This window comes from Mustela nivalis (assembly GCF_964662115.1).
Source record: "Mustela nivalis genome assembly, chromosome: 6".
NCBI classification, from domain to species: Eukaryota; Metazoa; Chordata; class Mammalia; order Carnivora; family Mustelidae; genus Mustela; species Mustela nivalis.
Genome location: NC_139025.1, coordinates 3,013,098 through 3,033,128, shown reverse-complemented (window position 1 = coordinate 3,033,128; position 20,031 = coordinate 3,013,098). Strand labels below are relative to the sequence as shown.

The window sequence follows — 20,031 nt, the reverse complement described above, 5'->3', positions numbered from 1 at the left end:
TAGGACCATGACCTGAGCCGAAGGCAGAGTCCTAAAGACTGAGCCACCCAGATGCCCCTGTTACGATATTATGTTAATTTGTTTGTCATTTTGAAATAAAAATGGTGCTTTTTAACTACATAATCAATACTCTATATTTATTTTTTATTTTATTTTATCTTAGTAACATATAATGTATTATTTGCTTCAGGGGTCCACGTCTGTGAATCGTTAGTCTTACACCATTCACAGCACTCTGCATAGCACATACCCTCCCCAGTTCCATCACCCCGCCACCTTATCCCTCCCCTTACTCTCTGTCTTTATATTTTTTTGCCCCAGACTCCCATAACACCCTGTTTTGTAATCTGTTAGTCACACTGTCCGATGAAGGTGTTTTTCCTTTTTGTTGGCTCAACCAGTGACTTGTGATAGAGACATCTGCAGCGTTTGGGCTTACTCATTCAGGACTTGGGAAGAAGCATGTTCTCTGTTTTCATGTAGTTCCCTGTAGTTTGTCATGCTTAAAATTTGCATCTGAAGAGATGGGTCTGTGGGACAGATTGAATTACTTAGTCCACTGTCTGGCTATGGCCAGGAGCCGTTGCTCAGTCATGCAGTGGGGGGGGGGGTGTTAGGCACCTGATCAACTGTGGGGGACATGGCCGCCTTGAAAACTCTTTCCTTAGGTGCAGCATGGTCATTGACAAGCCAAGTGAACTCTCCTTGGGCTACTTGCACACGTCACACAGTAGTGTGGTTAGGTTATTGTGGAGTACATAGAGGTGGCGGGTTCAGAACAGCCGCACGCAGCTGCCTCCTGAGCCTGCCTGGGAAAGGGACCCAGGGAGTCCTGCCTGCCATTATTCCTTGGGTTCTGCAAGGGCGTTGGCGACAGACTCCTCCGAGAGGCAAAGGCAAGCTTTTGTTTTATCCAGTGGGTTATAGTTTTAGGATGGAAACAGGTTCAGAATGGCTGGTTTACTTACGGAGTTTTTTTTTTTTTTTTTTAAAGATTTTATTTATTTGATAGGCAGAGATCACAAGTAGGCAGAGAGGCAGAGGCAAGCAGAGAGAGAGGAGGAAGCAGGCTTCCTGCTGAGCAGAGAGCCCGATGTGGGGCTCGATCCCAGGACCCTGGGATCATGACCCGAGTTGAAGGCAGAGGCTTTAACCCACTGAGCCACCCAGGCGCCCCGACTTACGGAGTTTTTAGTATTAAAACATTTTGCCTTTTTTTTATGTGTGTGCAAAAAGTATAAATTTATTGCTCCACAAGTGAACTCGTATTAAGTCGCATCAGTGTTTCTCTCAGTCATACTCAAACAACTCAGGATTTCCTAATCTTTTCATGTTCCTTTGGGCATGATTTAAGTTCCGGGCACACACAGAAGGAAGGTGTTTGGCATTCTCCGCTGGCACCTGCCGAGAGTTACACCTTTTTTTAAAAAAAAATTTATTTAAATTCAATTTAGTTAACATATACTGTGTTACTAGTTTCAGGGATAGAATTTAGTGATTCATCAGTTGAATACACCTTATAGGTTTTTGTGATTTTTAGACCAGAATGATTCATTCATTCATTTTATTCTTGTGATTTAAATTTAGAAGAGGAGATAAAAAGGTGAGATTAGGTGAGGTTAGGTTTGAGGAAGATGAGACTGGAGGAGGTACAGAGGATGAGTCGTTGTATTTCCATTCTGGAGCTGCTTTTGTGGCCAGCCCTGGCTCTCTGCTGCCGCTGGCAGCTTGTGGTCCATAGATGAAGCTTCTGATCAGGACTGCCCTGATGGAGCACATCCTCCCTTGAGTAGAATTTTGTGATTCTTATTTGGGAAAGAGTAGACAGTGTATAGTTGGATAAGTATGTTTGTTATTATAATACAGTGTTATATTTAGAAAATAAAGTGACTCACTGTTGTAAGCCTACAAAGGGGTATAACATTTCAGTTTTTACCCAAAAATGTCATGATTTGAAAATGATTGAGACCCCCACCCTTTTTGGATTTGGCTTAAAATATGAACCTTAACTTTGTTCTGTAAACTGGGGAAGTGACACTCCTCCTCCATACTCTCTAGCCTTACCTGCTTTCACCAAAACAAAAACTAAACATCAGAAAATTCAAGAATTGGGGGCACCTGAGTGGCTCAGTGGGTTAAAGCCTCTGCCTTCGACTCGGGTCATGATCCCAGGGTCCTGGGATGGAGCCCTGCATCGGGCTCTCTGCTCGGCAAGGGAGCCTGCTTCCTCCTCTCTCTCTGCCTGCTTCTCTGCCTACTTGTGATCTCTGTCTGTCAAATAAATAAATAAAATCTTTAAAAAAATAAATTCAGTAATTTTTTTTCACTTTTTTTTTTTAAGATTTTATTTATTGTTTTGACAAAGAAAGATCACAAGTAGGCAGAGAGGCAGGCAGAGAGAGAGAGAGAGAGAGAGAGGCTTCCTGCTGAGCAAAGAGCCCGATGTGGGGCTTAATCCCAGGACCCTGAGATCATGACCTGAGCTGAAGGCAGAGGCTTAACCCCCTGAGCCACCCAGGTGCCGCCTTTCCACGTTTTTTTTTTTTTTTTAAAGTAATCCCTACACTCAACGTGGGGCTTGAACTCACAACACAAGATCAAGATCACGTGATTTTCCAACCAGCCAGGTGCCCCAGTTTAACTTCTTCTTAAGCAAGTAATATTCTTCTTTTGACTTTGCATTATGTAATTTTTGTTCTGGGGCACCTGGGTGGCTCAGTAGGTTCAGTGTCTGACTCTTGATTTCGGCTCAGGTTGTGATCTCAGGGTTGCGAGGTGGAGCTCTGCATCAGGCTCCGTGCCCCCCCCCCCAATAAAATATGTATACCTAATTTTTGTTCTGAAACTTCAGAATCAAAAACATATGTACATTTTTACTTGTAATATTACCATTGGTCACTTTGCTTTTTAGTCTCATGTATTATATATTTGGAAATTTCTAAGTAAATTGAAGAGGGCTTGAGACTTTCATTTATCAGAATGGGAGCATAGGTTTAAAAAGATTGAGAAATGAAGTTTTCTGTGATTTCATGACAGAGGTAAAATAGATTATGTCCCAAAGTTAGGTTTTAGGTTTTGTTTTATTTAGTGTGCATCATTAATTAAAAAAAAACAAAAAAACAAAAAAACTTTTGCATCTGTTACTGAAATATTTATATATGAAAGAATTCATCAGGTTACTGAAACCTCCAAAAGAAACCCTGTTAGCAGTCACTCACCACCTTCTCTCCCTCCAGTCCTTGGCGCCTCTGATCTGCTTCCTGTCTCTGTGGACATCTCGTATCAATGGAATAATGTAATTTGTGGCCTTTTTTTCTTCTTTTTTAAAAAAAATAATTAAAAAAAATTTTTTATAAACCTATAATGTATTATTAGCCCCAAGGGTACAGGTCTGTGAATGGCCAGGTTTACACACTTCACAGCACTGACCATACATACCCTCCCCAATGTCCATAACCCCACCACCCTCTCCCTATGCCCCTCCCCCTGGCAACCCTCAGGCCTCTTTTTTCCTTAAAAGATTTTATTTATTTACTTATTTTGAGAGAGAATGAGCAGGGGAGAGAGGGAGAGGTAGAAGCAGGCTCTCAGCTGAGCAGGGAGACTTGGGGCTTAATCCCAGGACTCTGGGATCATGATCCAAGCCAAAGGCAGACGCTTGACGGACTGAGCCACCCTGGAGCCCCAGTATGTGGCCTTCTGTGTCTGGCTTGGTTCACTTAAGTAAATGTTTGTGAGGTCCAGCCGTGTTGAAGTTTGTATCAGTATTTTGTTCCTTTTTTTTTTTTTTTTTAAAGGCAAATACTATTCCACTGTATGGATAGACCACATTTTGTGTATCCATTTATCAGTTGATAGAATTTGGGTTATTTCCACATTGAATAATGCCAAAGTATTGGTGTAAAAGTTCTGTGGGGCGCCTGGGTGGCTCAGTGGGTTAAGCCTCTGCCTTCGGCTCAGGTCATGGTCTCAGGGTCTTGGGATTGAACCCCGAATCGGGCTCTCTGCTCAGCGGGAGCCTCTGCACCCCCCTCCCGCCTGCCTCACTGCCTACTTGTGATCTCTGTCAAATAAATAAATTAAATCTTTAAAAAAATTTTTAAATTTATTTTTATTTGTCGGAGAAAGAGCACAAGCAGGAGAAGCAGCAGAGCTCGGAGAGGGACAAGCAGGCTTCCCATTGAGCATCCCTGCTCAATGCCTGATGTGGGACTTGATCCCAACCCGAGCCAAAGGCAGACACTTAACCCACTGAGCTACCCAGGCATCCCTCTATCACATTCTTTAAAAAATTGAGATGGGGCGCCTGGGGGGCTCAGTCCTTAAGCGTCCGCCTTCGGCTCAGGTCATGATGAGCTCCGTATCGGGCTCCCACCTCGTCGGGAAGCCTGCTTCTCCCTCTGCCTGCTGCTCCTCCTGCTTGTGTTCATTCTCCTGCTGTGTCTCTCTCTGTCAAATAAATAAAATTTTTTTAAAAAGATGAAAAATTAAAAAATAGAGATGCAAGTCATATAATGTAGTAGTGACCATTTTAAAATGTACAATTTAGTGCATTTTTTAGTATGTTCTCTCTGTCGGGCAGCCATCACCACTAAACTAACTCCACACATTCCCTAAAAAAAAAAAAAAAAAAACAGGGGCGCCTGGGTGGCTCAGTGGGTTTAGCCGCTGCCTTCGGCGCAGGTCATGATCTCAGGGTCCTGGGATCGAGTCCCGAGTCCGCCTCTCTGCTCAGCAGGGAGCCTGCTTCCCTCTCTCTCTCTCTGCCTGCCTCTCTGCCTACTGTGATCTCTGTCAAATAAATAAATAAAATCTTTAAAAAAAATATATATGTATATATATGTATTTGTATATATATGTATGTATGTATACATATATATATTTTTTAAAGATTTTAGTTATTTGTTTAAGAGAGAGGGTGAGCAAGAGAGAACGGGAGCTGGGTGGGGGAGAGGCAGAGGGAGAAGCAGACTCTGTTGAGCAGGGAGCCCGGTGTGGGGCTTAATCCCAGGACCCTGGGATCATGACCTGAGCTAAAGGCAGATGCTTTACCGACTGAGCCACACAGGCGCCCCGTTATTTCTTTCTTTCTTTTTTTTGGATTTTATTTATTTATTTGAGAGGCAGAGAGCACGTGTGTGTTTTCACACACTTGAACTGGGGAGGGGTTAGGGAAGAGGGAGAGGGCCAAGTAGACTCTTCCCAAGTGTGGCCCAGTCGGGGGTGTGGGGGCAGTCCCATGACCCCGGAATCACAACCTGAGCCAGAATCAAGAGTCAGCTGCTTAGCTGATTGAGCCACCCATGTGCCCCTCTTGTTTTTAATTTTTGAGAGGGGGGTAAGGTTTGGTAAAATTTGTCACACTGTTGAAAATAGTATTGCCTGTTAATTTTTTTTTTTTAAAGATTTTATTTGTGTATTTGACAGAGACACAGCGAGAGAGGGAACACAAGCAGGGGGAGTGGGAGAGGGAGAAGCAGGCTACCCGCCGAGCAGGGAGCCCGATGCGGGGCTCCATCCCAGAACCCTGGGATCATGACCTGAGCCGAAGGCAGAGGCTTGAACCCACTGAGCCGCCGAGGTGCCCCTGTTTAGATAGTCTTAACCGTTTATATTTTTAGACTCTATAAATGCAGGAGCTGAGCTATGTAGTAAATGATGATTACTTTTCCTATTTGACCTTTTGTTTTCCTTCGGAGCTAATTATCTTGTTTTCTTTCTTTCTTTTTTTTTTTTTAAAGATTTTATTTATTTAGGGGTGCCTGGGTGGCTCAGTGGGTTAAGCCTCTGCCTTCAGCTCAGGTCATGATCTCGGGGTCCTGGGATCGAGCCCCACATCGGGCTCTCTGCTCAGCAGGGAGCACGCTTCCCCTGCCTCCTCTGCCTGCCTCTCTGCCTATTTGTGAGCTCTCTCTCTCTGTCAAATAAATAAATAAAATCTTTAAAAAAAAAAAAAGATTTTATTTATTTAACAGACAGAGATCACAAGTAGGCAGAGAGGCAGGCAGAGAGGAGGAAGCAGGCTCCCTGCGGAACAGAGAGCACGATGTGGGGCTCGATCCCAGGACCCTGGGATTACGACCTGAGCCGAAGGCAGAGGCTTTAACCCACTGAGCCACCCAGGCGCCCCAATTATCTTGTTTTCATTTCCTTTTTAAGTTGGTTCTAATCCGTCCTCGCCTACAGCACTTGTCCCTAGGTTGGTGCGAAGCTCTGTCTTCCCCACAGTGAACCTGTGCCCCATAGTCCATGTTTTCTCTCTCTTTATTGTCATGTTTTCTTCTCGACTTACCATTTTGCTTGCACTCATTTTCCTGAACCTGAGGGAGCATGAGAGGTAGAAGTTTTTGAGACCTGGTATGTCTAAAAATGTTACTCTCCTGTTCCTACAGTTGATTGAGGGTTTGGCTGGCTATGGAATTCTTTTTATTTTTTTTTTTAAATTTTATTTATTTATTTAATAGAGCGATCACAAGTAGGCAGAGAGGCAGAGAGGGGGGAGGCAGGCTCCCTGCTGAGCAGAGAGCGCAATGTGGGGTTCGATCCCAGGACCCCGAGATCATGACCTGAACCGAAGGCAGAGGATTAACCCACTGAGCCACTCAGGCCCCCCTTGTTTTAAGATTTGGCTTATTTATTTTGGGAGAGGGTGTGTGCGTGCATGAGCGGGGCAAGGGGAGGGAGAGGGAGAAAGTCCCAAGCAGGCTCAGGTAAACCTGACTGGAGGGGGTGGTGATCTAAGGACCCTGATGTCACAACCTAAGCCAGAACCAGGAGCTGATGTTTAACTGACCGCGCCACCCTGGCATCCCTTGCTACTTCTCTTTAAACCTGCCCCAGCTGGTACAGCCACTCTGGAAAATACTGTGGGGTTTCCTCAAAAGTTGGAAATAGAGCTGCCCTACCACCCAGCAATTGTACTACTGGGTATTTAGCTAAAAGATACAGATATGGTGATCCGAAGGGACATGTGCACCCCAGTATTGATAGCAGCAGCGTCCACCATAGCCAAACTGGAGAGAGCCCAGATGTGCATGAATGAATGGATAAAGAAGATGTGGGGTGTGGAATATTACTCAGCCATCAGTAATTGAAATCTTGCCGTTTGCAACGATGTGGATGGAACTAGAGGGTATTATGCTGAGTGAAATAAGTCAACCAGAGAAAGATAGTTGTCATGTGATCTCATTCGTGTGGAATTTAAGAAACAAAACAGGATCATAGGGGAAGGGAGAAAAAAAATAAGGTGAAATTGGAATGGGAGACAAACTTTAAGAGGCACTTCATCACGGGAAGCAAATGAGAGTTGCTGGAGGGGAGCGGAGTGGGGCAAAAAGTATATAAAATTTCTCCTGTGCAGGGGGTGGGGCATAAAACCCTCTGCCCCTTCCCATTCTTTTCTCTTTTTTATAAACAAAACTCCCTCTCTTCCCTTCTTTACAGAAAGAGGACACTGACTGTTTCTATAGTTGATAAGATTTAATGTTTTTTAGTAAAGTTTTGAATTTTAATTCCAGTATAGTGAGCCAGTGTTCGGCTTCAGGCATCCAACGTGCTCACTGAACACCGCAGGGGCTCCGCACGGTGCGCTCCTTAGGCACGGGTTTGGTGCTTTGCCGCTCCTTTCCTCCCATCCAAGTACTAACCAGGCCCGACCCTGCTTAGCTTCCGAGATCAGACGAGATCGGGCGCGTTCAGGGTGGTATGGCCGTAGACTGCCGCTCCTTTCCTGCATGGGCGTCTGTCTGTCTGTCCAGGCCTGCACCACGCGGTCGGCCAGGGCTCGGCGCCGTCCTGGGGATGTGACGTAGTGGGACGGGTACAAGATCGAGGCCTTGCCTTTCCGACAGGGCTTGCATTCAGGGCGCTACGAACGATACGTGACAGCACGCAGGACCTCGGGGAGTGCCCAGTGCTCTGAAGGGGGTCACGGTGACGCGCGTCTGAGTCTGACATCAGTGCGTCGGTCTCCCGAGCCGCCTTCATGCTCACCGTGACCTTTTCTTCTGTTTAACTGAATTAGGGAGTTTAAGACCTATTAGTTTCAGCAGTCACGGGTGTGCTGACACTGTTTTATATGCCCCTTTCCTTTTTCTTCCTCATTTTATTATTTTATTTTTTTTTTAAGAAAATTTTTTTTTTTAAGATTATTTATTTATTTATTTGACAGAGAGAGATCACAAGTAGGCAGAGAGAGGAGAGGAGGAAACAGGCTCCCTGCTGAGCAGAGAGCCCGATGCGGGCCTCGATCCCAGGACCCTGAGATCATGACCTGAGCCGAAGGCAGCGGCTTAACCCACTGAGCCACCCAGGCGCCCTCATTTTATTATTTTAAAGCCAGTTCCAGACACTGGAATCTGGTGGCCTCTCGGCTAGTGGGACCCCGTAGGCTCGCCTAGCCCGCGCCCTCCTCGCGCCTTTTCCTGCCCACGGCTCTGCTCGCGCCGCTCTCTTGCCGTGTTGCCGACGGACCTAGTCCTTCTCCTGCATCTCTGGTTGTTCCCATGGTCCTTTGCTGGTTTTCTTCCTTCTTCCAGCTGTGACCACTTCTCAAGGCTTTGTCTGGCAAATATGTTACCAAGAATTTACTGTCCCTTCTACTTTTTTTTAAGGGGGAAAAAGCTTGCAGACATTCAGAGAACTCCTGTTCGCGGAGGCTTTGTGCTGTAGAAATGCCATTTGGGTGTTTTGGTGCTTTTTACTCTTCGGCATTAATTTCAAGTGTTGTCATTTCTCCCATTAAAAAGAATTCAGGTATAAGCCAGAAAAGTAATTAAATTGGTCTGCAGAGGGAAAAGAGGAACAGTACAGTGTTTCAGCAAGTCACAGATAGACACATTGATTATTCACCTATAAAAATGTTAATCTAAAAGTTTTCACACAGTGTATTTTATAGGAGGTGTAACATAAATGACACCTGTGATGAGATGCCTCATCTGTTTTCCTTCCTCCGTTCTAGAATGTACGACAACATGTCCACGATGGTGTATATAAAGGAAGACAAGTTGGAGAAGCTGACACAGGATGAGATTATTTCTAAGACAAAGCAAGTGATTCAGGGGCTGGAGGCTCTGAAGAACGAGCACAACTCCATCTTACAGAGTTTGCTGGAGACCCTGAAGTGCTTGAAGAAAGATGACGAAAGTAATCTGGTGGAAGAGAAATCAAACATGATCCGAAAGTCTCTGGAGATGTTGGAGCTTGGCCTGAGTGAGGCACAGGTATGAATGAAGTCGCCTCCGACAGGAGTAGGAACTTGACAGTCTGGAGAACGGAGATTTTGTTTTGAAATATACTTCTAGGATAACAGAGATCAGCTTGTACGGTATATAAATGATGATTGATTTGGGCATGTCTGAATTTTAAAGAGCAGAGCCAAAATAGAGGTAACCTTGCCATTTTGGATTTGATTTGGCTGCATGTATCTGAAAACGAAATCAGTGGCTTAAACATTGTAGACATAAAGAAATACCAAGGTGGGCTACGCCTGGAAGGGTTGTGTAGCTGCATGGTCGTTAGGGACACGCAGGCCTCTGCATTGCGGTGCACACAGTCTTTTTTGTGGACTCAGCTGGAGCTCCAGCCACAGCCACCTGACCCCGTTCTAGGACGGGAAGGGTGTACGTCCTCCCTTTACTTCCTCCGGCTGGTGCACAACACTGCGGACGTTTCACTGGCCACACCCCGTGGTGAGGAGCCTGGGGGATGTGCTCTGCCTACTTCCAGGTCCACGTTCTTAGGCCTGAGGGAGAAGGGAGAATGGATATTGGCCAACAGCTAATAGTTTCTGCAGTTCTCCAAGACGAGATTGCTATATATATGACTAAACCTTTGTTTTTATCATGCGGGACATAGAGGTGAAAAAATTAGAAACTTCTGGGGGGCGGGGCACAGTCGGTTGAGCATCCAGCTCTGGTTTCAGCTTTGGTTGTGATCTCATAGTGAGGTCGAGCCCTGCTTCGTTGCGGGGAGTCTGCTTGAGAGTCTCCCTTTCCCTCACCCTTCCCCCTAAGATCAGTCAGTCCGAAAAGAAAAGAAGCCTCTTGTGGTAGCCCTGCCCCTTGATAATGTGTGGTTCTGCCAGCATATTTTAGGCAAAATCACACAGTGAAATTTGGCTTCTTTCTTCTTAGCTTTCCTCTTTTTTAAAGATTGATTTATTTGAGCGAGTGCGCGCATCGTTGGGTGGGGCAGAGGGAGAGGAAGAGTATCTCGAGCAGATTCCATTGGAGGCGGGGAAGCCTCGATCCCAGGACCCTGAGATTATGATCTGAGCTGCGACCAAGATTCAGACATTTAACCTGTTGCTTCCCCCAGGTGCCCCTTAGCTTTCCGCTTGTAAGTGATGAAAGCTGAATGGGGCTGCTGGGTCACTAGTTTCCATTTTCATGTAGAGAACACCGTTTGTCACAGTAACCGTCCAGACCCTGATTTTAGAGTTCTTCATCCAGACTGTGTGAAAGACCTCACTGTAGAATTTAACTTGGCTTGGTTATTGTGAGTGTATTATATGGCATTTTCTGTTACTGAATAGTGATGTGAATACGGACTTTCTTTTCAGTTGGGCAGATACTTGAGTTAAGAAAAGGAGGAGGAAACAGTCTCACCTTCTGGAGTTTAGGTCAAAGGTAGGAGGATAGTAGAGGGCAGGGCAGTTGCGTTGTCTAAAGAGAGAATACACTGGAGCCAACTTTGCCCAGGTGTTTCTGCTTGTGCACTTCCCAGGGGGCGTGCTGATGCCTCAGCAGGTCTGGTGCACCGCAGGCAGACCCCTGGGACAGTCACCGGATTTTGTGACGTGGCCCTAAGCTTAGAGATGTACCAGTGTGAACCTGATTAGGCGGCTAGCTAAAGATTTCTTCCCTTATCTTGGAACATCAAAGATTTGTCTGCATGCCCTTCCTTAGCTCTGTCACCTGCCCCTCCTGGAGGGACTGGCGCTCTGTACAGTGCGTGCTTGTGCACACACTCTTACATGGAGAAGCGCCTCTGAGAAATGATGTCGGGGCCACCTAGGTAGAAGGAAAGAACATACAGTCTTATCAGAAGAGTAACTGTGTGTCCATCACTGGTCCATTTGAGATGCTGTCAAACAAAAGAACAGCATCTAGTTTCTGTAGATGTTCTGAGCATGTGATACTCTGATACTCTTTTTTTTTTTTTTTCAAGATTTTATTTATTTGACAGAGATCACAAGCAGGCAGAGAGAGGGAGAAGCAGGCTCCCTGCTGAGCAGAGAGCCTGATGCGGGGCTCGATCCCAGGACCCTGGGACCATGACCTGAGTCGAAGACAGAGGCTTAACCCACTGTGCTGCCCAGGCGCCCAGCATGTGATATTCTTTACCGTGGCCTCCTCTGTAGCCTGAGACTGAGGGTGACAAGGAGAGTCATGGGCATTTGTACCTGTCTGTGTCAGAGCATATGTGCGCGGTAGAAGCGAGAGCTGCCGGCCCAGGATGCTTGCGTCGGCGGGGGGTGAGAAGCGTGGGAGGGACGCTGCAGGCTGTCAGCGTTTCTTTTTTTTTTTTTTAATATTTTATTTATTTGACACACAGAGAGAAATCACAAGTAGGCAGAGAGGCAGGCAGAGAGAGAGGGAGAAGCAGACTCTCCACTGAGCAGGGAGCCTGATGTGGGGCTCCATCCCAGGACCCTGAGATCATGACCTGAGTTGAAGGCAGAGGCTTAACCCACTGAGCCACCCAGGCGCCCCATTTTTTAAAAAAAAATTTTTATTTATTTATTTGACAGAGAGATCACAAGTAGGCAGAGAGGCAGGCAGAGAGAGAGAGGGGAAGCAGGATCTCTGCTGAGCAGAGAGCCCGATGTGGGGCTTCTGTCAGCATTTCTGTCTCCTCAGGTCATGATGGCTCTGTCCAACCACCTGAACGCTGTGGAGTCTGAGAAGCAGAAACTGCGCGCACAGGTTCGGCGGCTGTGCCAGGAGAATCAGTGGCTGCGGGACGAGCTGGCCAACACGCAGCAGAAGTTGCAGAAGAGTGAGCAGTCCGTGGCTCAGCTGGAGGAGGAGAAGAAGCACCTGGAGTTCATGAATCAGTTAAAGAAATACGATGACGACATCTCCCCATCCGTAAGTGGCTCCGTGGGGCGCAGCGCTGACAGCTGACCGTGTTGTCGGCTGCGTTAGTCCGGCTGTGTCTCCCTCCTCTGATGATTGCCTTGAGCCACCGGAGGTTATGGGTCTCGGGGCTTACTCCCTGGGCAGGTCACATGCTTTTCACAGGTGTGTTTTAGTGCGGTGGTCAGACATATGCACACAACCTTGTACATGTAGGCACGATGCAGAGAGGCACCTCATGAGTTTTCCCCGCTTGAGAACCCATTGGGTCTGGCTTCCAAGCTCATCACGATGCTGGAACTTTTCCTCAGGTCGGTGTGCATCGCATCCTGTTGTCTAGAATCCAGATTTGGGACTCCCCACCTGTAGCCGGTGGTGCTGTGGACACCTTTCTCTCTGAAACTCTTTCTTCTGCTGCTGGGACTCTACCTGGTTCTCTTGCTACCTCACTCATGCCTCCTCCTTGGCCTCTCTTTCCGACTTACTGTGTGTTTGGAATATTCCGAAGGAGCTTGGCTTTCTCCTTTCTCCCTTGGCTCTCAGGCTGTTCTTCTCGGTCTTGTTTTTCATCTACCATTTATATCTGATTCAGGTAAAAAACCATGTTTTAAAGACAAATTTTGGAGTAATTTTAGATTCACAGAAAAATCGAAAAGATAGTAAAGAGAATTTCCATACGTGCTTCACCCAGACTCTCCTCCTGTTACGTCTCCTGTCGCCAGAGTGCGGGTCTTCATCAGCTCGGGCCATTGCGACGGAATACCACGGTTGCATGGCTTATTTCCACAGTTCCAAGGTCAGGATGTTGGCACAGTTGGGTTCTTGGTGAGGCCCTTTATCCTGGTTGTGTCCTCATGTGGCCTTCCTTGGTGCGTGCAGAGAGAGGGAGGTATCTAGTGTTTTCTTTCCTTTTCGTTAAGGAGACTAGTCCTGTCGTGGTGGCCCCATCTCCGTGACTCCACCTGACCCACGTTACCTCCTAAAGGCCCGCCTCCGCATGCCATCACCTGGAGGGCGAGGGCTTCCGTATGTGGTTTTTGGGGACACATTAACCCACAGCACCTTGCTTTATTAGCCCGACTCTAATTCTCCCTTGCTTTTGATTTAGAAGACGTATTGCTGTGGGAATAAGAATAGATGAGCTACAGATGGCAGCCCATGATTTCGCCTAGAATACTGTGTGATGTTGTAAGGTTTTGTTGAATCAGAGACTTTTAAAACTTGTTATTTTGAGAAAATACTGAGCTTGGAGAAGAGAGCTAACAGCTAATTCTGCCTTTCCTTTCGGGGTGTACCTGGATGATTGTTTCTTCTGAATGCATTGGGGTAGGCAGCACAGGTCATGGCACACTCCGCGGCTGCTGCTGGGCGCGTTTCCGTGGCATGGGGACGTGCCCATGTGCAGGCGGGGCCGGCTCTGGTCCGGAAGTTTCCCACGGGCATGGTGCTCGTCTGCACTGTGACCTCCTGCTCTCAGCAGAGCCGGTCATGGCCTTCATTCACCATGGCAGGAGCTGGTCCGTGACCCTGTGTGGCACTCAGCTGTCACGTCTCCTCGGCTGGCTTGCATCTGAAATGGGTCCTTTTCGGACAGAGAAAACAGTCTTTCTCTGCCTTTCACGACACAGATGTTTTTGAAGAGTATACGAATCCGTTACTTCATGGGTTGTTCCTCAGTCTGGGTTTGTCTCCTGTCTCTCTGTTTAGATCATGCGTCCCAGACAGGAGTAGTATCAGGGTGAGTCTGTGTCCGTCTCCCGTGACCCCTTCCAGAGGCAAGGGAGGATGGTGCTGACTTTGCACTTGGTCAGGCTGTTGTCTGTTCGCTCCCACTGTGTCGTCGTGGGTTTTATCCCTGCACTAACCGGGGATCTGTGGGGAGACTCGAGGCACAGACTTAAAGCCAGCAGGTTTCCGGGGCGCCTGGTGGCTTGGTTGGGTGTCTGATGATTCTTGCTTTTGGGTCAGGTCACGGCTCGGGATCTTAGGCAAGGGATCCAACCCTTCATCGGGCTCTGCACTGCTCGTGGAGCCTATGCAGGATTCTCTCTCTTCCAGTAAATAAATAAATAAAATCTTAAAAAAAATAAAAGAAAGCTGGCAGGTTTTAGGTTGCTCTTAGGAGTCCTGTGGTGGTGGTGTGCAGGGAAGAGGGACTTGAGCCCTCCAGTTCTGTGGCGCTCAGCGATGGGCCGGTTTAGTCTGTTTTTACATATTTGGTTTCCAAATAAAATTTATTTCAAGGAAGAGTTTCCCTGCAGTATTTGAACTTCTCAGAGTGTCGTGAAGAACCTGAGGGATAGAGACGCCGTCAAGGTCGTCGGCTGCCCTGAGGCCTGCATCTCGGGCGTGAGTTTAGTCTGGCAGGCTCTTTATTACTCTCTCCTAAATCTGTAGATAAGCCAAATTGTGGTTGATTCCATATTTGATTGACTTTATTTTTTAACGATTTTATTTATTTATTGAGAGAGAAGGAGAAACCGAGAGAGCATGAGCAGGGATGAGGGGCAGAGGGAGAAGCAGACCCCCTGCCAATCCAGGACTCTGGAATCATGACCCAAGCGGAAGGCAGTGTCCATCGATAGCCACCCAGACGTCCCTATATTTGATTTTTAAAACCGGTTATCCTTTCTGAGATTGTTTTGTTAAACTGATATTTGTATGAAGGATTTCTGGTGCAGGATTTGTAGTACCGGTAAGGCTGAAGTTCTCCCGGATTGCTTTTACAGGAGGACAAAGACACTGATTCCACCAAAGAACCTCTGGATGACCTTTTCCCAAATGACGACGACGATCCCGGGCAAGGAAGTAAGTTGGCGAGGGGGAGTGGTTACATGGCAGCCTGTACAAACAGAAGGTGGCTTGTCCTACCCCCATGTGATGGCCGTAATTAGTGGGCGTCCTGGTGCCGGTAGCTGCTTCCCAGAGGCACGTGCACACCAGTCACCCAGCGTTTCCCAAGACAACTTCAGGTGTTCTTACCGGGATGCAGTACATGTTGGACCAGCCCCTGCGACGAACCTGGGGCCCAAACCAGCAGTTCGCGTGTGGTGTGTGCATTCTTGCAGAGGGAGACAGGCAGAGTTGGTCGGGTGCTGAGGGGAGCCTCCCTGCACTGTTGGGGCATCACACCACCCCTGACATGTGACTCGTGGCCCCCCGCCTGCCAGGGCAGCGCTGCACGGGTTTGTGCAGCGTGGGGGCTGGGCGTCCCCCGGGAGCAGAGCTAGGGAGGAGGGGTCTGACTGACGGTGTCGCCTGGCCCGTGTCCCTTGTGTGCAGTCCAGCAGCAGCACAGCAGTGCAGCGGCGGCCGCGCAGCAGGGCGGCTACGAGATCCCGGCGCGGCTGCGCACGCTCCACAACCTGGTCATCCAGTACGCCTCGCAGGGGCGCTACGAGGTGGCCGTGCCGCTCTGCAAGCAGGCCCTGGAGGACCTGGAGAAGACGTCCGGCCACGACCACCCGGATGTGGCCACCATGCTGAACATCCTGGCCTTGGTGTACAGGCTAGTACTCCTTCTCTGCCCTTGTCTTCTCTACCCGCAGTATTTCTAATGAACGTGGAGGGTTTGAAATATGTTTCTGGAAACCTGTAGAAGCTTGCTTTGCTGGCTTCATTGGTCACGTCTCTTCACACTTGCCTTTTTCCGCCAGGTCCTGTGTACAACGTTTCTTTTGTCCAGAGTAGCCTTCCCACCCTTCGAGGGCTTTGTTAGCTCTCTGCCCGTTCTGAGTCCCAGGTCGCACTTGCCCTTTGCCCCTGTTGTGCCCCCAGAGCCCTTAACCCTTCCCTTTTCTCTGGCACTTCTCACTGTGCTTGGCATTGGGGTTCTTTGAATTTTGTTCTCTTCTCCCAGAACAGTGTCCCTGAAAGTTGGGGACCAGCTTGTGTCCTGTCCGCACTTCTCACCTCACGCTAGCGTGCTGCTTCTCCCAGGAGCCCTTGGTGAACACCTTGAAGGGAACTAAGGAATTTGCCCTGTGGCACAGGGAGTGATGTGGTAGAGTCTTGTGTGTGTCTTTCGGCTGAACTCAGCTGCAGTGAGTCTGGACGGAGAAGGGAGTGGTTCTCCGCACAGCACGATCGGTTTGCTGTAGCCCTTCCAGTTTTGTGGGCAGGGATTAACACATTGGTGTTTCTTCACTGGTTTGATCGTCCCCATTCGACATTTTGGTCCCCCAACCCCAAGTATGGGTCAGACTCGGCTGCTTCCCGTGAGGCCCTAGAGATGAATGAGTGGGTGGCTCCTGCCCTCGGAGAAAGCAGGACATTGAATTTCAAGTCAGGAGAATTCAGGTTCTGTCTCTGTTAGATGGCCACGAGACAGAGGATGTTGTCCAGAGCCCTTAGCTATCCTGAGCCCAAGTTTTCTTATATCTGAAATGGAGGCCGTTGTACTGTCCACTCAGAGGTCCAGGGGAGGACTGGGGGCATGTGACGTGTGGGGTTGCCTGGCAGACGTGAAACGCTCACAGGACCTTCTCAGGGAACTGACGGCCTCGTGTTGAAGAGAGCCGCTTTACATTTGTGTGCAGTTGCAGGAGCAGGAGACCGGGTTCTGCTAATAGAAGGACATAGAAGTTTTCATGGAGCAGAAAGATTCCTTCCAGTTGAGGGGCTAGGGGAAGGATTAACGGAAGGTGGGGAGCCCCACTCGGCCGGGCCTCGGAGGGCGGGTGGTGTTTTAGCACGCAGAGATGGTGTGCGGTGTTGAGTGTGTTTGGGGCTTACTCCTGAACCTCGCTGGCAAAGCTTGACGGCACCTGCAGGACAGCGGTAAGAGATGGGGCGGGGAGAAGCGGGGCCTGACCGTGGAGGTCCTGCGGGCAGTGTTGAGGGGTGCTGGTGGGGAGCAGTGGGCCCCTACTCGGGTGTCACCAGAGTCCCTTTGGCCTTGTGTGCAGGATGGCGTGGTGACTGGGGCCTGGAGGCAGGGCAGGACCCTCGGGGTATGGAGCTGGGGTCTGAGCAGGGACGGGGACGGTGCAGAGGGAGAGGACAGAGAGGGGCTCAGGGAAGAGACACTGTTGCAGCCATTCATAGAGGTGTTTCTTCATGAAACAAAACACCACCAGAAAGCAAGCGGCCTTTCACAGCATGTCCGCAGCCCTGGCCGTGGTCAGCCGAGGTCTTCTGGGCAGCGTAGTGCGCTCTGGAGGGTAGTCCGGACCTTTCGGAGTTGCCCTGCCGGCGGACGTTGAGGTGGTTTGCGGATCTTCACTGTTACCATAGCGTAGGGACTCGGGGATTTATATTTAAAATCTTGACGGATGATGCCACTTTCATTCCAAAAGTTTTTCAGATGTGTCTGCGCTGGGGCACTGGCTGGCTCAGTCAGGAGAGCATCCGACTCCTGATCTCAGGGTCGTGAGTTCGAGCCCTGTTGGGCTACTTGTGAGTTCTACTCCTGTTGGGAGTAGAGGTCATTTCAAATAAATGAAGCTTAGAGCCGTTTTGTGTGTGGTAACATGAAAGCTTTTGGCCAACAATAGACATTACTATTATAAATGAATTAAATAAAAAAATGCACGTAGGGTTTCTGTTGTTGGTTGTAGGTGTGCCGGTTCCTCGTTTACAGTGTCAGGCAGCGGGAATTTCCGGGCCTTGCTGCAGTGTGGCGGTTTTTCCCCTTAGTGCTCTGGCCGAGGGGCTCTGTGAGTCAGAAGTCCGGAACAGGTGCATAAGCCGTCTGCGCGTTCACATTCAGGTTCGGGACTGCCCTCCAGGGCTGGCCTGTAACCTTCTCCGCTTTCTTGTGTTAGGGCATGTTTAATTTTAACTCTTCGGGGGAAGAGCATAACATACTGATAAACGTCTTTAGAAGTTTTGTCTGAGATTTTGGATTTTTTGAGAATCGGTTCCTGCAATGGGTTAGCATCTACACAGTCTACGCCCGGTACCTGTGGCCAGACTCCTCGGGCTGGGGGCGGCCCCTTTCCCTCTCTTGGTCCAGCTGCGTTTCCCGGCCGGCGGCGAGGCTTGTCCGCGCCTCAGTAACGGGAAGCAGGGCCGGTGGTTGCCTTCGTGCTTCCCTGGTTGGATGTTTTTAGTCATTTGTGTTCTTCTGTGACTCTTCCATAATCTTGTGCATTTCTCTGTTAGGCGTTTCCCGCGTGCAGTGGTATACTTCTGTTTTCATTTTCAGTTTGAATTTCCTGGTCAGTTGAGTGCAGGCCTCTGCACCAGAGTTCCTGGGGCACGGCTGGTTTTTTTGTGTTCCGGCGGAGGGCGACGGTCGTTGTTTGGGGCCACGCCTGACAACCAGTGCTATTGCTCTTGGAGTCATCTCGCTTTGGCTAATTAATTAATAGCCGCTGACATTTTAGGGCCTGCTACAGTTTGGAAAAGTGCTCGGTACCCCTTGCCTCTGTCAGCTTCCACAGGCTTTTAGGTAGTTTTGTTAACTGGTTTTAAGGGTCTCTAGTAGTTCTCGAGACTTTGTCATACCTGCTGATTTTCACAAAATGTTTGAGCCACTTTGTCATGTGTTGTAGGGTATTGGGAGAAAACTACCTCTGTACCCTTGGCCAGAGTTAGCGTGCTTCAGAGGTTCTGGGGGTGCACTGACCCTTTGCGTGTCCGTAGGGGAGTTTGGCTTCTGCAGGGCAAAGCCTTGCCGGGCAGCTCTTAGACACAGTTACGGAACACGTGTGCTGGTCTCACAGAGCGAATAACTTCTGTGGTCACGTCGGAGGGCAGAGGCCGGGGCTGGGCTTTCTGCCTTACTGCAGCGAGGAGCCGCCTCCTGCCTCCTCCCTCAAGCAAACAGTGGGAAGGCGTGTACCAGATGAACACACTGGGAGATATTTATTTATTTATTTATTTATTATTATTTTTTATTTTATTTTTTCAGTGTTCCAAGATTCATTGTTTATGCACCACACCCAGTGTTCCATGTAATACGTACCCTTCTTAATACCCGTCACCAGGCTCCCCTCAACCCCCACCACTTCCCTTCCAAAACCCTCAGTTTGTTTCTCAGAGTCCACAGTCTCGCATGGTTCATCTCCCCGGGATGTATTTATTTTTAACAAGGTTTTTCATTGTACGCACAGCATATCATTAGCTTCTTAGAGCAACTCTGTGAGTTAGGTAAGACACTTTCCAGACGGGTTGACTGGGACTGTGGGAGGCTGCTTAATGTCCCACGGCCTTGCAGGCCTTCGCTGGCAGAGCCTGGGATCGAACCCTGGGGTCAGTTCTGTCAGATAGCAGGTGAAGCTCTGCCCGGCCTTCTGGACCGGCTCCTGTACTCTGCGATACAGTGCTGTGGTGCGGGGGCAGGGTCGTCCCCGAAACCTGGACGGGAGGGCCAGGTTCCAGAGGTAATTGGGTCTGATTCCAAGTTCCCGTTTATTGGTGGAGTCTCTTTCTTCTACACTGGTAGTATTTCTGATCCTTTTAATAGTGGACTTTTATTTTTTAAATAGCTCAAGTTTAACTTTTATTTCTGTAGTTGCAAAATTGCATTTTAAAAAAGACGTTAGTTATATCCAAACACTTACTGTGTGCTTTTCAATGTAGAGACCAGAATAAATACAAAGATGCCGCTAATCTACTGAACGATGCCTTGGCCATCCGTGAGAAGACTTTGGGCAAAGATCATCCTGCGGTTTGTATATCTGGTTCTTTCCTTTTTATATTTAATTTTCCCTAATAGATTTTTTTTTTTACCCAACTCATTTTAATATTAAACTCAACAGGGAAGGTTTAAGAGCTGCCCTTTGACTAGAGGTGCAGGTAGGAGTCCTCACTCACTCAGTCCCCACGCTGAGCTCCGGCCCTGGAGGCTCTGACGCTCGGCCTTTGCCTGCGCACGTTAATCTGTTCATCACCACTACTTCCCATGGATCACGTACTCTTGTTTTTTTATCCGAAATCAAATTGCATGTACTTCTATAAATTTTTTTCTAAAGAATTTATATTTTTTCTTAAAATCTGGCCAGAT

General features: G+C 48.3%; 1 protein-coding gene across 22 annotated transcripts in view; it reads left to right on the top strand.

The window, feature by feature from the left end:
* Positions 1 to 20,031, top strand: part of KLC1 (kinesin light chain 1) — a 56,478-nt gene that overhangs the window by 9,820 nt on the left and 26,627 nt on the right. For all 22 annotated transcript variants that reach the window (XM_082737455.1, XM_082737449.1, XM_082737439.1 and 19 more), the window contains exons 2-6: positions 8,960 to 9,221; positions 11,862 to 12,092; positions 14,810 to 14,888; positions 15,363 to 15,588; positions 19,608 to 19,695. In XM_082737455.1, the coding sequence (XP_082593581.1) occupies positions 8,961 to 9,221; positions 11,862 to 12,092; positions 14,810 to 14,888; positions 15,363 to 15,588; positions 19,608 to 19,695 (885 nt within the window). In that variant the 5' untranslated portion in view covers position 8,960. The remainder of the gene's footprint in view (positions 1 to 8,959; positions 9,222 to 11,861; positions 12,093 to 14,809; positions 14,889 to 15,362; positions 15,589 to 19,607; positions 19,696 to 20,031) is intronic.